At 41.9% G+C, this 15054-nt stretch overlaps 1 protein-coding gene across 11 annotated transcripts in view; it reads left to right on the plus strand.

Moving 5' to 3' along the window:
* Positions 1 to 15054, plus strand: part of MAP2K5 (mitogen-activated protein kinase kinase 5) — a 275190-nt gene that overhangs the window by 232755 nt on the left and 27381 nt on the right. For 10 of the 11 annotated variants that reach the window (XM_021100479.1, XM_021100474.1, XM_021100477.1 and 7 more), the window contains one exon: positions 2047 to 2092. In XM_021100479.1, the coding sequence (XP_020956138.1) occupies positions 2047 to 2092 (46 nt within the window). Of the gene's footprint in view, positions 1 to 2046; positions 2093 to 2380; positions 14596 to 15054 lie in introns of those variants that run through there. The other variant, XM_021100450.1, reaches the window with a different exon arrangement.

Consider the following 15054-nt stretch of genomic DNA (forward strand, 5'->3'; position numbering starts at 1 on the left):
CCTTCATCAAAAGTCCTCATTTCATCACTCCTTCAGAGTCACACCCACTGGTGGAAAATGAGCCCTTCGTTCCCATGGTGCCACAACAAGGTGCGGTCAAGAGCCCTTGCTAAACTGAAATGACTACACTGCACCCCCACCCCATGATCCATCTGATGATGATGCTAAAGTGAAACCAAGAAATATTCCTTAATATAAATGTCAAGCTTTATCACCTTTTGACTAAGTGTAATATGTTACCTCTTAATAAAAATGTCTCAAGCACTTTATATCCATAGAAAAATATGTGGGGAAGAAATTGTTTTCCCCTGGCTTCTAAAATATTATTAACACTGTTTCTATTTATTTAAAATACTTATATAATATTCTATAGCTTTTAAAAACTATTTTCACTGGGCAAACATTTTATTTTCAAAACATGCCATGATGGGAAAAAGCACACATTTTAATTACACACTGGAATCCTAAGCTCCTCAATATTAGAGGTATTATCTAGAAATATGTATTAGTCTCTCTAAATTTCCTTATGTGGAATTCCTAGAAACACTCAGAAGCACATGATGAGAATGCCCCATTTTGAAACGCAGAAATTGAAAAAACAAACTGTGCAATTCCTAAGCTGCCTGGAGCGCTGAGTTTGGGCACCACCCGATCCGAGGTGTTGGATTTATGCCTGACCACCGTGCTTAGCCCACTATGTGGTCAGAGGCCAAAATGGGGCTGGAGTAGGTTCTGAGCAGACAGGGAGAAAAGCAGATAAGGCGTTGCCTGCCTCCTGTCCAAAAAATTAATCAGCTGTTATATAAAAGTTTTATGGCGAAACAGGGAGGGATAACCTGTGTTGAAATTTCCACAGATGTCAAGCTGAAACAGAAATGATAGTGGGTAATAGCCTTGTTTTCCCAAGAGATACAGCTACTTTGGAATGTCAGATTAGGACTGTTACCAACTCCACTGGTGAGACAGCTTGAATTACTTGTTAATAGATGCAGTATTTGAGAGGTGCATATGGTTATTTATAGGGAAGGCAAATGTCCTCAATGTCATTAATGCTTCATAACTACAGTTCTTGTTTACCAAGTGATCATTAGATCTCTACTTAAAAAAAAAAAAAAATACCATCAGCAAATGCAGAGATTGTATGAAGGGTTTTCTTCCTGCTTGTTTGAGGTTGCCTTATATAAAGAAAAAAGCGTCTGTGTGATTTTCCAAGTCATAGAAGCAGCAATGTCTTTTCATGACTTCATCCCACAGATACTCTGAGGTTAGTATAAATCACCATCAAGTAGGCAGCTTCCCCACAGTCACCTTGGTCCCGTGAGTGGGTATTGCATCACATAGCTCAGTACCTGCTACAGCTATTAATTATACCTATTTCATGGAACACAAGAAAGGTTTTGCATGATGAATGTCCTTTTTAAGCAGCTTAAACAAACTTAACTTTCCCACAGTTGTTTAATGAATTCTCACCTTTCATTGTAGCAAAATAAGTGAAAGTCGAGATAATGTAATAACCCATTTGTAATTTTGTAGCATTATCTTCATTCCTGACCTCTTTTGTATATTACTTGTCCCTTCAGTGTACTAATGAAGGAATGAGATGTTTTCTTGTTTGACCTGATAGTCATATTTCTTTTCGCACTGTCTTATCCCAGTTACCAAAAAAGAAGTATATTATTCCCTGAAGTTGTTTGAAATGAATTAATAACTGATTCAGGAAGAGAACATTGCTGCTGCTTTTTTTTTCACCTTTGTTTCAAAAGTAGAAATAGGATATATTTAAATTCATTCTTTAGCTGTATTGTGAGGGTTGACTCAAAAAAAATTTCTCGTGTTTTTGATTCATTAATCTTTGGTCTTTCCTCAGAAAGAGACAACTGGTCAATTGAAAGCCAAAATAAAAGAAAGGGGATATATGCTAATGCTTTGGCCAAGAATTGAACATGATTAATTTTGAAAACATTCTAATTCCAGGAGAAATAGTCAGTGGTGGATTATAGCACAAATTAACAAGTGATATAGATAAAATGACTTTTTCTCTTACAGCATGCGAAAACAGCCAAAAGAAAGGCCAGCACCTGAGGAACTGATGGTAAGTAGATCTTTTAGTTACGTTAGAATTCTCCAGTTACATATCTATGCTTAACAGTCCATTAAAAGGACCAGAATGGGATTAAAAGCAGACACAGACTCTGGAGAGCTAATATTATTTACTTTATTTGGGTGGGTGCTTTTGAAGCTCACATCCTCAGATAGTAGTTTTTACTTCTTAAAAACCCTTCACTATTTTGAAACTTAATACAGAATTCTTTTTCTTTACCTCACACTCAAGGGTCACAAGTTAATCTAGGTTATTCCTTGTCCTCATTTGCTATTACAGCCTCTCAGAATTCAGAGGATCAGTAACAAAGAAGATAGCATATTAAGGTTTTGGTGCAATCCTATAGGAAATTCTGAATGTGGTGTGGAGTCCTCTTGAATTCATGGAGAATGAAATTAGATTGGCTGCAAAAGATCAAGTTAATGTGAATCTTTGGTCTTCTCCTCAGAAAGAGACAACTACAAGGCTGCAAGTGCTGTGTTCTCAGCTCCAGGGCCGCTTTCTTTGATTGCAAATGACAGTTTTAGTCAAGCAGGGAGAGGAACAGAGACGCTCCCTAACAATTCCCAAATGGTCATTTATTTAGTGCAGATTGTTGATTTGACAATATACAAGCTGTTAGAATAACATTGGCATCGAGCATTAGTAAATACTAATTATAGCCTACTCTTTCTAATGTTTTGTGTACCGTTCCCTGTCTTAAGATTATTACAATCAGAAGAGATTCTGACCCATTTTCTCTCACCACTTTAAATAATAAGCATTTTACAGATATCAGTTCAAAGGTTTTTAGCCTTTGTATTTTATCCCGATAAATACTCTTAAGCGCCCAAACTTCTACATCATACAGATTTCATCCCCAAATAGAAAATAGCAGTATGTTTCCCTTTTGCATCATAAATGCTAAGAAGGTAGTTTTCTCTCTCATGTTACTGCTGGAGCAAAATCTCAGTTTTCAGGGTAGTTTCAAGTTAAAGTTTACCCCTAAAACCTCTGCAATTTATAACTGTGCAGGCTTTCATGTCTAGAATAAACCAGTCCTTTTTTTTTTTTTTTTTTTTTTTTTTGATTGGGGGTTGTCTCAGATGGTTGAGAAATTCACGCAGTTAGTCACATTTGAGGAAACTTGGAACAGGTTCTAGAGATGGAGACCCATTTACCTTGTACATTATCATGCCATGGCTGGATAGCTTGGCTATTAAAACAAAGGAATAGGGTTTCATAAAACAGATATCTATTTGTAAATGCATGTTTCAGTGCTGCAGTGAGTTGGCCACTTATAAATAAAACATCTACAGATCATACATACACTCATAAATGCATACGGATGTATGTGTTGGTAAGGAATACCACTCCAGGGTGGCAAGTCATAAAGACGAGGCTAAAGGGTACGTACTTTCAGTGCCTTGGAAGCAAGCGTGCATGGCTGTCTGTGTGTGTGGAGAGAGACAAGGGGTACGTTTTTCGATATATCTTTTTACAACCATACACCCTGATGTGTGCCATCCCACATTTTTAATTAATCAATATCAATAAATCTGTAAAATACAATGAAAAATTTAGTCACAGGAAGCACCATCCTATACTTAATTTAACATTATTTCTAGTATTGCTCACAGTTTGATTTAAATGAGTTTATTCCCCTAGGTATGGCAATAGTGAGGCACCCCCTGGCTTAGTACAAGCTCAGTGAGGGGGCAGGAAACAATGGAGTGTGTGTGTGTGTGTGTGTGTGTGTGTGTGTGTGTCTCCTGTGGTCAAGGGGGTTGAGCCCTGCCTACCTTTGGGCCCAAGAGGGAATAGGAGAGAAACTGGGCTGTCCTTGGCTTAAGGACTCCAAGTCACAACTTTGGGGCCCAATCTTAAGGAACCAGTCTCTTTATTCCTTCTAGCATATTAATAGCTTTAATTTTTCCTTTTCCCTCTCTGTCTACAACCTATTTGATCGTGCTCCCATCTGGAAGCTGAGAGCGTCCTCTGGAAAGCGTGAACTGTAGAGCCCATTTGTCACCGTGGGTGGGGGCCTGCCTTTCACAGAAAAAGCAGTTTATCTCCCTAGTGCAGTGACTCCAGCCAGCAGGGTACCAACATGGGTCTGCACAGCCTGGGCCACATCAGCTGGGAGGCCTGCAGGATTGTCAAGGTTTCCCTATGGGCTGCATTTTCCAAATCATAGGAGGAGCATCAGAGATGAGGTCAGGTGGAAATTCTGAAAGTTCCAAATTCACCATTAAGGAAATCTTACATGAACTCGGGTGTGGCCCTGAGCACCAATCTCAACAGGTCCCAGCCTGAGTAAATCAGTGCAGGGAGAGGTGTGCCAAAGCACCCTCACCTCTGGGCCAGGGCCATGCACTTAGCAGGCACTCTACAGGCTTTTGCCTTTTTACTTGGTAGGGTTACCTTATATACCAAAATACCCAGATCTTAAAAATCATCATCTTTGCAGTTTTGACCATGTCATTCTTAAAGATGAAATGTAAAACTCAAGTGTAGACTCTTGAAATCATTAGATTCCCAGTGTTAGAGCTCATTTGTTTAGCTATTTAATTCTCTCTACCTTGTGTGGTTATATCTAATATGGCTACAGTTTCTGTGTTCTAAGCGGAAATGTTTAAAAGTTGGAACAAGAATTTCCCTTAACACTCACATGTGGGGTCAGTCAGGGTCCACATGAGCTGGTGTAGTTTTCTGAGATACAGCCCTTAAGCTACATAAAAAATTAACTCAGAAGTTTCATCATCGGCATTCACTTTTTCTTGGGAGATCAGACCAGGTAGACAACTGAATTAAGTAGCTATAGAATTATGGGTGAAGTCCTGTGCTAGACTCAGAGGATACAGAGAAGCCTCATGCATACAGTGTTTCAGGGGATAGGGCACGTACACAAGTAACTAGAATAAACTGCTGTAAAAGACCTGCAGAGTTCTATGGGGATCCATTTGGGGAAATGGGGAAAAGCTACCTGGAGAAGGTGGCGTTTGAAAAGGATCCAGCAGAGTTCCCATTGTGGCACATTGGAAGCAAATCCAGCTAGTAACCATGAGGTTGTGGGTTTGATCCCTGGCCTCACTCAGTGGGTTAAGGATCCTGCGTTGCTGTGGCTGTGGCCTAGGCCAGTGGCTACAGCTCTGATTGACCCCTAGCATGGGAACATCCAGGTACCGCAGGTGTGACCCTAAAAAGCAAAAAAGAAAGAAAGAAAAGGATCCAGCTCTTGGAGGATGGATTGAACTTTAATAGAGTTTTTTGCAAGAGTCGTTCCAGGCAAAGGAAAGGGTGGGCAAGGCATGAGAGTGTAGAATCCGCAGACCTCTTTAGAGCAGTGTGACACCTCTAGTGCTTGCTGGAACAGAAACACCACTGATACTAACCTTGTCGAGTCACAAACCTACACAGTTGACGTTCAAATAGGCAATATATTCACCACCAGCAGGGCAATCCATTAAGAAATTCCATTGCTAACAATGGAACCCTAATATCCAGGTGTGAAAACACTGACTTGACATAGAAGCAGCACACCCATCCCTAAGTATCTTTTTTCATGAGAAAATTCTCTTAAGTGGACTCCTATTCAAGTATAGGGAAGTCCTTCATCCTTGGCAGAGATCTGATCTTTCTTCAGAGTTATTGCATGAATCATGGGTCAGCTTTAAACCTAACAAAGGAAAGCCAGCCATGCAGGCAGCTAGGAGCATTCAGCAGGCTGACACAGCAAGAGAGATACATACTCTTTCTGCTCCTGTGATAATGATTCCATGATTTAAAAACCCACCTTTATGTCAGCTTGATGTAAAGCACAGGAAAGACCTAAGTCAGTGATGCCCCAGCTCTGTGACTAAAGACCAAGAAACTTAGAAGAAAGTTTCCAGGCTGAAGAAACTGAGGAGGTTGCAGACAGCATTCAAAGGCTTCTAACAACCAGGCAAGGATGTCACAGCTTATGTGGCTAAAAAGACAGCCTCTGTCAGTCAGGAGGGATTGATGGGATTGCAACAAGAGGGAAGAGGAGGAGGGTGTGAATTTTCCCAAACATCAATAATCAGATTGACGGAAGCAGAAATCTAAGAATCAGACCCCTATGCTCAGGGTCAGAGACTACCTGCGATGAAGGTACAAAGATGGAGAGGTTCGTGGCTGTGTGGCTGTTCATATTATATGTTTCTATATTTTTAAATAAAAGAGTATAGTGAGAAAACTTACTCTATAGACCATTTGTGTAAACCACAAAGAGGTCCCTCTGCTGCATTCGTCTCCTCTCAGGTTGTGTTGTAGTGAAGGCCAGGCTGGTTTAGCAAAGAAGCTTCCCTTCCCTTGTCAGCAGCTCTCCAGTCCCTCCCCACGTCTGTGTCTTCATCTGCAAAATGGAGGGGATGGACCTGGCCAGCAGTCCTCAGCCTGGAGTCTGTGACTTCAGGAAGTCTGTTAGAGCCCCTGAAATTAAATCCAAAATGTGTAGACATGTGGGGAATTTGCAGGTTTTTTAAGAGGAGTTCATTGCTGTCACCAGTTTTTCAAAGGGGACCATGACACTAAATGGCCATTCAGCCCCCTCACTACCTTCCCACTCGGATAGCTGGAGCATTGCTGCCTGCACCAGACTAGCTGCTCCAGAGGGAGGCATTCACCATCCGAGGGTGGGAGGAGCAGGGAAGGGATGGGAGGGACGGGCCCTCCCTGTGGGCCTCTGCGAGGCTTCCCACCAGCTAGCTCTCAGGCGCCCCCTTAACCCCTCAGCCTATCGTGAATGTGGGCCTTGACAAGGAAGGTGTGGGCCGTGGGCACCTACACAGTTACAATTGGGGTTAAGAGTGCTGTAGATCCTTCTATGCATTTAGAGTGTTTCCAGAAGCTTTCCATGTCTAAGCTCTATTTAATGGAATCTATGCATAGTAAGTAATCAGGTCAGAAGAAGCAGCATCCCGGTTTGAGATCAATCGCTGGCTAATACTTTATCGAGGCCACTTTATTATCTCATGCTGATCCGATTGCCATTCTCCTCCTCCTTTGTACCATGCACTTCGGCTGTGGTACAAGTACGTATCACATACATATTAAAAACATATACCCATTCTATCTGTATGTAAATGTGTGAGGCACAGCTGGATATTGCAGAGGAGTTTGATTTACTAATAGTTATTATCTGTTCTAGCTGTTCAGTGGCAGAGAGAATTTCAGAGAAACAAGCTGGCGCAGAAATTGTCTTTATGCTATCACTATACTGCTTTAGTAATTGTTTAAAAACATGGGTTTTTTCCTTAGGTTCTAATAATGCCTGTTATTTTGTGCATTTCTTGTACATTCCAGAGCAGGGCGTCCTCGTTTAGCGTTTCCTCAGGTTTGGTTTTCAATTCAGGCGGCTAAGAAGAAACACACAGTGCAGTTTGCAATTGAAATTTGACATTTTGCTTAGAAAGCAATAGTGGGACTGGAAATTCAAGAGAAGCAGGTGTGGGTCTGGGGGGAGGAGTGTCAGTTATAATCAAAATAGTGCTTTTAGAATTTTTTTTACCTTCATCTGAATCCCAGCAGCTGCAAACTTGAAGGCATCTCATGTCTCAGAGAAGCGCTTTATATATTGGAGGTGGTATCGTTTGGGGGCTAATAAACACCAAACTGCTCCAGAAAAAAAAATCTGTTTAAACATTTAATTACTTGCAAAGAGATGTTAACTTGTTTAACTCCTCTAAATTAAATTGTCACTGGTAGCGTTTCTGCTTATCCAAACCTGATTGTAATTACATTTTCAGATAGGTTGCTTGGTTGTTCTCTAAGTTAATCAAGGTATGTGATAAATTGGGCATCTGCATGGTCCCATTTAAAAATCCGAAAAACAATGTTAGAATTTTTGTCTCTCCAGCACTCAAATTCCAGTGTGACTTTTGGGTAGACCAAATGGCTTTATTTTCAGCACTATTTGACCCAAACCTTTTGACCACTGTGAAAGACAAAATGCACTGGATGGTTAAGGAAATGATTTTATTCAGGCTCTCACAATAGGGAGAGTAATTATTAAGGAGGAATGTCTTAAAGCAAAAGGAGGGAACCATGGTTACGGAGGCAGGTAAACAATGGAGGCATTGCCAGTCTTAGGGGTGTCATGAGGAAGGACGGAAAGGGGTCATATCTTTGTGAGAGCAGGATGGTCCTTTGTAGCTGACAAGAGAGTGGGGAGATGTCTCACCTGTTTTGCTTTCTGGGAGCACAGGGCTCAGATATTAAGTTCAACATTATCACCATATTCTACCAAGTGGACCAAAGATGAGTTCCAGTTTATTTTGATCCAGGGTTTACAGGTGTCCAAAGCACAAATATGGGAAAGGCACATTTTCCCAGCCCCCTTGCACAGTGCTCATGGACCACTGTGCTTGCAGTCTAAGTGTTTTAAGATACTAATGATGCTCTAATAAGCAATTCTGTATATTTGCTTGTAGTTTATTACATTTAGTTATTTTGCTGCATCATATAGAGCAAGTTTTAAAATAGACCGTTGGTAACAACATTGTGAGTCAACTATACGCCAATAAAATTTTTAAAATAAAATAAAAATAGGCCATTAGGGCCAGACTTATGTGTATATCTGGCCCCCAGTTCTTGCACACATCCTTTTTGCTTTTGGTTATTCATTTGGAGGCACACATCAGCTCCTTGGCTAAGGCACCCTGAAATTGCGGAGGAAAGCCCTGGCGACAATTGTAACTTCAACTAAATATTTCCCTCAAGCACAAAAGATACCACAGAAGTCTAGAGGCTCCACATAGGGTCCAATCAACAACCACCTAATGATTTTTTTATTATTTCCAAATTCTAAAGACCATTAAAATGATGTTTGGTGTGCTTATAAATAGGAATCTACTAGTAAGAAGTTGATTTTAGCTTTTAATTGCACATAATTACAACAGCAGAATCACTGTCTGGATGCTTGAGATCACACTAAATCAGACAGCTTTAATTTGAATTTTTGATGACACGTTAGCACTTCAGCAAGAACAGAGAGATTATAACCCCAGAAAACAAGCTTTGTTTTTCCATAGACATAACCGCTTAATCTTTTCACGAGACTTCAGCAGACAAACGTATGTGTGTATATGTGTGGGTGTCTATTTATGTACGTGCACATAGCAAGAGAGATACAGATAGATAAAATCTGTCATTCCTTGATCATGGTAATCTGACAGTTTTAATTTCCCAGTTAAGGATAACTTTTTTCCTCCATCAGTCAAGTCACATCTCTTAATATGGTGATGATTTGCCTGTTTAAGATTGCAATTTTTTGAACTCCTGCCTACAAGGCCTCTTTTCTTGTTTTGCTGGACTGTCATCTTCCCCGTGTCATGTTTCAAGGCACAGTGAGGCTGCATAGCCTTGACCCCAGGAATAGTTTGGTTACCTTGGATGCAGAAAAGTGGATAAGTGGGGCCACTTTTCAGTGTTCTGCCATATTCACAGGGACTAAGCTGGGTCTTTAGAGTATGTTGTACATTCACTCCTCATTTGATGCTTCTTAACTCACAAGGAGCTTCTGTTCCTTGGGTGGTAGCCTCACCCTAGAATGCCGTCCTCTTCGCTGTCCTTGGAGGCGTCCCTCCTTTTCCCTGCAGCTTTTCCCACTCCTCCCCTTTACAGTGCTTGCTCCCTTCTCAGAAACCTGCCACAATTTATTGGCTCTAACTTGAAACACTGCTTAATTAACATAAATGATGTATTCATTGTAGATTCATAAGTTCATCCATGTGGTATCCTGGATGATTAGTGGTTCCTAATCCTGGCAGCTCTTCAGAATCATCTGAGTAGTATTTAAAAAGAAAAATGTCTGGATCCCAACCCAGAACAGAGACCCTCTAGCATATGGGCCAGGGAGAAGGTTCCCATTTGTTTTGTTATAAAGCTCTCCAAGTGGAGTTCCTGTCGTGACACAAGGGAAATGAATCCGACTGAGAGCCATGAGGTTTCTGGTTCGATCCCTGGCCCCACTCAGTAGGTTAAGGATCTGGTGTGGCCGTGAGCTGTGGTGCAGGTTGCAGACACAGCTCAGATCCTGCGTTGCTGTGGCTGTGGTGTAGACCAGCAGCTGCAGCTCCGATTCAACCCCTAGCCTGGGAGTCTCCTTATGCCGTGAATGCAGCCCTAAAAAGCAAAAATAAATAAGTAAAGCTCTCCAAGTGATTATAAGGAGCAGCCACAGGTGAAACCCACTGGTTTGATAGCTTTTTCCTCCAACTAGATTGTAAATTCCTTGAAGGAGGAGCGTGATCTTTAATTCAGTACCTAGCATGGTCCTATGCTATTGTCGTTCGGGTGACTTCTCTGTTCTAATTAAGAAAAGAGAAATTACTGTTGATTATTCTTTGCATGTGCCATTCGCTCTAATTCATTTCAGTGAAACAATTCACTTGACATGAAAACAAACAAGACCTTTGTTCTTCAGCAACTCAGAGTAAAGTTTCAGAGACTGACCCAAGAGCAAGCTATCCCTGGGCTCTGTGATAATAAGTTAGGATGACTTCTAGAAATACATGGTCTGATCAGAGCTTTTTGTTTGACTTTCTGCTCTGAGAGGTCATGTGAGTAAAATAACTTGGCGCCAAAATAATTGAACTTCTAGGATGTTGCAGTGTTTGCAGGGATATTATTTGAAGCATTTAGCAACCAGTACAGCGTGACCAATCAGAACAGGCATCAGGGTGCGGCCATCCCCCTGGAAGAGCAAGAAATGTGAAGCAGGCTGCTCAACAGCACCTGTAATCTTTGGCATGTGTTGGGACCACTTGAGAATTCACCTTTGACAGTTAATTCCAAATCAAGAGGTCATTAGAGAGTCAAGACTTAGAGGAGACCACCTGGCCAGCACCATCTTTGCCTGGGAGATTGATGGCAGGGGACCCCAAGGTCTTTATCTATCAGCATATCAGATGAGGGCCACCCCACCCCCCTCTCAGGGATAATGGATTAGGTTGAAAAATTCAGAGACATTTAGCCATTCGTAGGGGAAATATAAAAGGATCTTGAAGCCCCATCTCTGTGATTTGGGAATTGCTGTTGAAAGGAGCAAACTTGTTTTCCTGTGAGTACACTCCAATAAATAGATGCAGTTCTTATCAATAATTAATGAGTCTAACCAGGAATTTCAAGAGCTGAAAAAATATTAGAAGCCTCCTATTTACAGTTGTAACCAGCTGGATTTGTTTAATGGGTTGTTTGCTTTTTAATTTGTAGCAGTTTTGAGAGAGACCTTTGGGGACCGTGAGTCTTGTTTCACTGAGGCCTTTTGTAGATGCACAGTTATTTGGGGGACCAAATCGGCCTGCAGATAATTTGAGGTTCTCTTGGCCATTTAGAGACTGCAGAAAAGCAGTGGAGACATTTGGGCCTTCTGTCCTCTATTTAATTTTCAAGATTAGAATTAAACATCAGACCGTGGTCTACCGAGAGACATTTGCTAGAGTGTGGACTAGTTTCTTTCCAGTATCCTGGTTTACCGTTTCTCTGTTCTCTTAATATAAATGGTCACTGATTCTGAAGTAGGAGAGTAGGTGCCATTGGTTTATTCGTGCAAAGGTTCCCTTGACACAAATAAAAATGGAATTTTCAAATGTAACCCGATTAACTCTTAATTGTATACCAATAGCCTATGTGTGTCTCAGCTCCCTCAGAAGGCTTCTGAATGGCCTGCATGTCTTTTTAAACTGGGGGGGAGGGGGATTCAATTAATAGCAGGACTTTCTAATTGTGGGATTGGTGTGGTGTTGACAAAAATTTGTATAAATAGGGTACATTTTTCCACTTAAGAGGGCTGTGCTGAGACATTTTTAATTGGATTTTCATGGTGATTGACAGCATTTGATTATGACAGTAACTTTATTTGGCTGGACTGCTTTAGCCCCTTGTTCAGATTTTTCCATCAAAGCTCTTTTTTATCCTCTGAATCCCCAGTGGAGCAGCAGTCATTGTGGAAGAGCCTTTTAGCACCTTTGTTGTAGCCATCCCTGGTGATGATTGGGCCCAGCTGGTAGTAGATAAGAAAATGTTCCTTTCACAAAGAGGCTGTGTCTCCTGCCTCTGCGGTTTCAATAATTTTAAGAGCCCCCAAAACCTGTTGAGGATTAGAAGTAGCTTTAGATGTGAAATGAGTGTTAAGTATTAGTAATCGGGAGATTAGGGCCCCAGGGACAATGAGAGATAAACAACTGCAATTAAGGCAAATCTGCCGATGTAAACAAAATTTAGCAGAAACAGATGCCCTAACCATTTTGGGGGATTGATTTGAGGGCACCAAGGAATCGATTTTTGTCTTGTTTACACTTTCAAACCCCTGTGATATACTGGAAGGCTGAATATTTCATACAGCCTGATTTTAGTTAATTTTTTTTTCAGCGCCTCACAGTAGGCGCCTCTCTTCTCGCAGTGACCAGGCCTGAGTTTATTCAGCATTCACAGGGAGCAGCTAATTGTCTATGAAGGGCCCCCGTGTTTAAATGGGCTTGACAGGAATTTAAATTTTGTTTCAATCAACCCCTGTGCTCACAGCCTGCTCCAGTTTCTAATTTTTAAATTAAACATGATTTTTTTTTTTTTAAGCCACAGGCTTGCCTCTGGAATACTCTCACTCTAATAACTCTTGGGAAGGCAAACCGGTAACCCCGGAATGCTGGCGTTTGCAGGGCCTGAGGCACCACTTCAGGGCTGGAAAGTTCTTTCTCCAAAACGAGCTTTTTCTTCTCCCGTCGAGGAGGTCAGCAGACTTTGGCTGGGTAGATGGGCTTCCTGCCTTCGGAAATGGCCCCCTTTCCAGCTTTCCAGTGCAGGCAGCAGCGTGCATCACCTGGAAAGTGGGTTAAGTACCAAAGGAAGGCATAAGGATAGCTTTGAGGGGGCTGGCTGAATTGTAACCCACTGCACGTCTGGTGCAGATTTGTAGTTCAGCAGCCTTTTCTGTTGTTGTGATATAGGGAAAGAACGCCCCACCTGTGCATGTTAGTACACACTCACTGTTTTTCTTTGTTGACTGACTGCTCTGAGCAGAGAATCCTGCCTGCTGCCAAGGAAGCAGTTTGTCAGCCTGAGTCCTTCCTTCAGCCAACTTACAGTCTGGCAAGGAAGATGAGGGTGTATAACAGCCAAGCACAGAATAGACTGTTAGACTCATCTGAGGCCCTCCCTCAACTGCTACTGCCCACCTTCACCTGTCCCTCCACCTCATGGCACTGTTGTTATATGTCCGTCCATCCAGAAAATATTTATTAAGGCCTGTTGTATCCATCATATGATGATCAAAGATGCCAGTGCTTTACAGCACTACCATAAACTGGAAGGAGTATTTCCACTTCACAATACAGAATGATCTCATGGGCTGGATTCCCATGTCTTCAGTAATACGTTCACACCTGTGCATGCAGCCTGCCCCCTAATATCCTCACAGTCCCAACCAGGTGAAGCATCCTCATGGGATCATGTCCTTGTTTGTGTTGTTTCTTCTGCCAAGAATACCCTTTCCTCACGTCCACATGGTGAACTCCTACTCAGCCTCCAGGACCCATGGGCACAGTCTCTATGAAACTCTCAGGCCTGCCTGCATCAGCAGGGTTGATGACTTCCTGTTTAAGCCATCCTCCTTTTCAGCACGTTCCTGTATTAATGCACTTCTCACCTGACAGTTTTTTTGTGGCAAAACTTTCTCCTTGATGCAGCTGTGTGCTGATTTACTTTGTGGCAGAGCCCCTTATCTTCATGCAAACTAGTAGAAGCAGTTTCCAGACCAATTACTTAAGTTGCACAGCTATAGAGAGTACAGAGGGCAGTGAGACATTGATCTTGCCCTCCAGGAGCATACAGTCTGGTGAGGAAGTGAGGCTTTTAGATAACCATTGCATCCCCTGCAGCTGGCTTGATACAAGGCACAAAGTACCTATTTGGTAATCTCTCTGGAGTAGATGATCAAAAAGAACTAAATAGAAGACAGTCTTTAGAATGGGAAAAAAAATTTGCAAACCATAAATCTGATAAGGGATTAATATCCAAAATATATAAAGAACTCTTACCGCTCAATAGTAAGAAAAACAAACAAACCAATTTAAAAATGGGCAGGGGGGGGAGTTCCCGTCGTGGCGCAGTGGTTAACGAATCCGACTAGGAACCATGAGGTTGCGGGTTCAGTCCCTGCCCTTGCTCAGTGGGTTAAGGATCCGGCGTTGCCGTGAGCTGTGGTGTAGGTTGCAGACGCGGCTCGGATCCCGCATTGCTGTGGCTCTGGCGTAGGCCGGTGGCTACAGCTCCGATTCAACCCCTAGCCTGGGAACCTCCATATGCCGCGGGAGTGGCCCAAGAAATAGCAACAACAACAAGAACAAAAGACAAAAAAGACAAAAAAAAATAAAAAATAAAAAAAAATGGGCAAAGGACCTGAATAAATGCTTTTCCAAAGAAGATATATGAATGACCAACAGGTGCATAACTAACTATTTGAGGGAAATGTAAACAAAACTGCAGTGACATATCACCTCATGCCTGCCAGAATGGCTGTTATCAAAAAAGTAAGAGACATTGAGTGTTGGTGAGGATGTGGAGAAAAGGGAACCATTGTGTACTGTTGGTGGGATTGCAAGCTGGCAAGGCCACTGTGAAAAACAATACGAAAGTTCCTCACAAAATTGAAAATAGATCTACCATATGATGGAGCATTTCCACTTCTGGGACTACGTCTGAAGGAAACAAAAACTATATATAAAGAGTGTCAGTACTCCCATGTTCATAGCAGCATTACTTATAATAGCCAACACATGAAAACAGCCTAAGTGTCCATCAACAGATGAATGAAGAAGTTGTGAGACAGGGAGCTCCCGTCATGGCTCAGCCGTTAACGAACCGGACTAGGATCCACGAGGCTGTAGCTCTGATTCGACCCCTAGCTAGGAACTTCCACGTGGCGTGAGTGAGGCCCTAAAAAGCAAAAAGAA

This window comes from Sus scrofa, chromosome 1 (assembly GCF_000003025.6).
Source record: "Sus scrofa isolate TJ Tabasco breed Duroc chromosome 1, Sscrofa11.1, whole genome shotgun sequence".
Taxonomy (NCBI): domain Eukaryota; kingdom Metazoa; phylum Chordata; class Mammalia; order Artiodactyla; family Suidae; genus Sus; species Sus scrofa.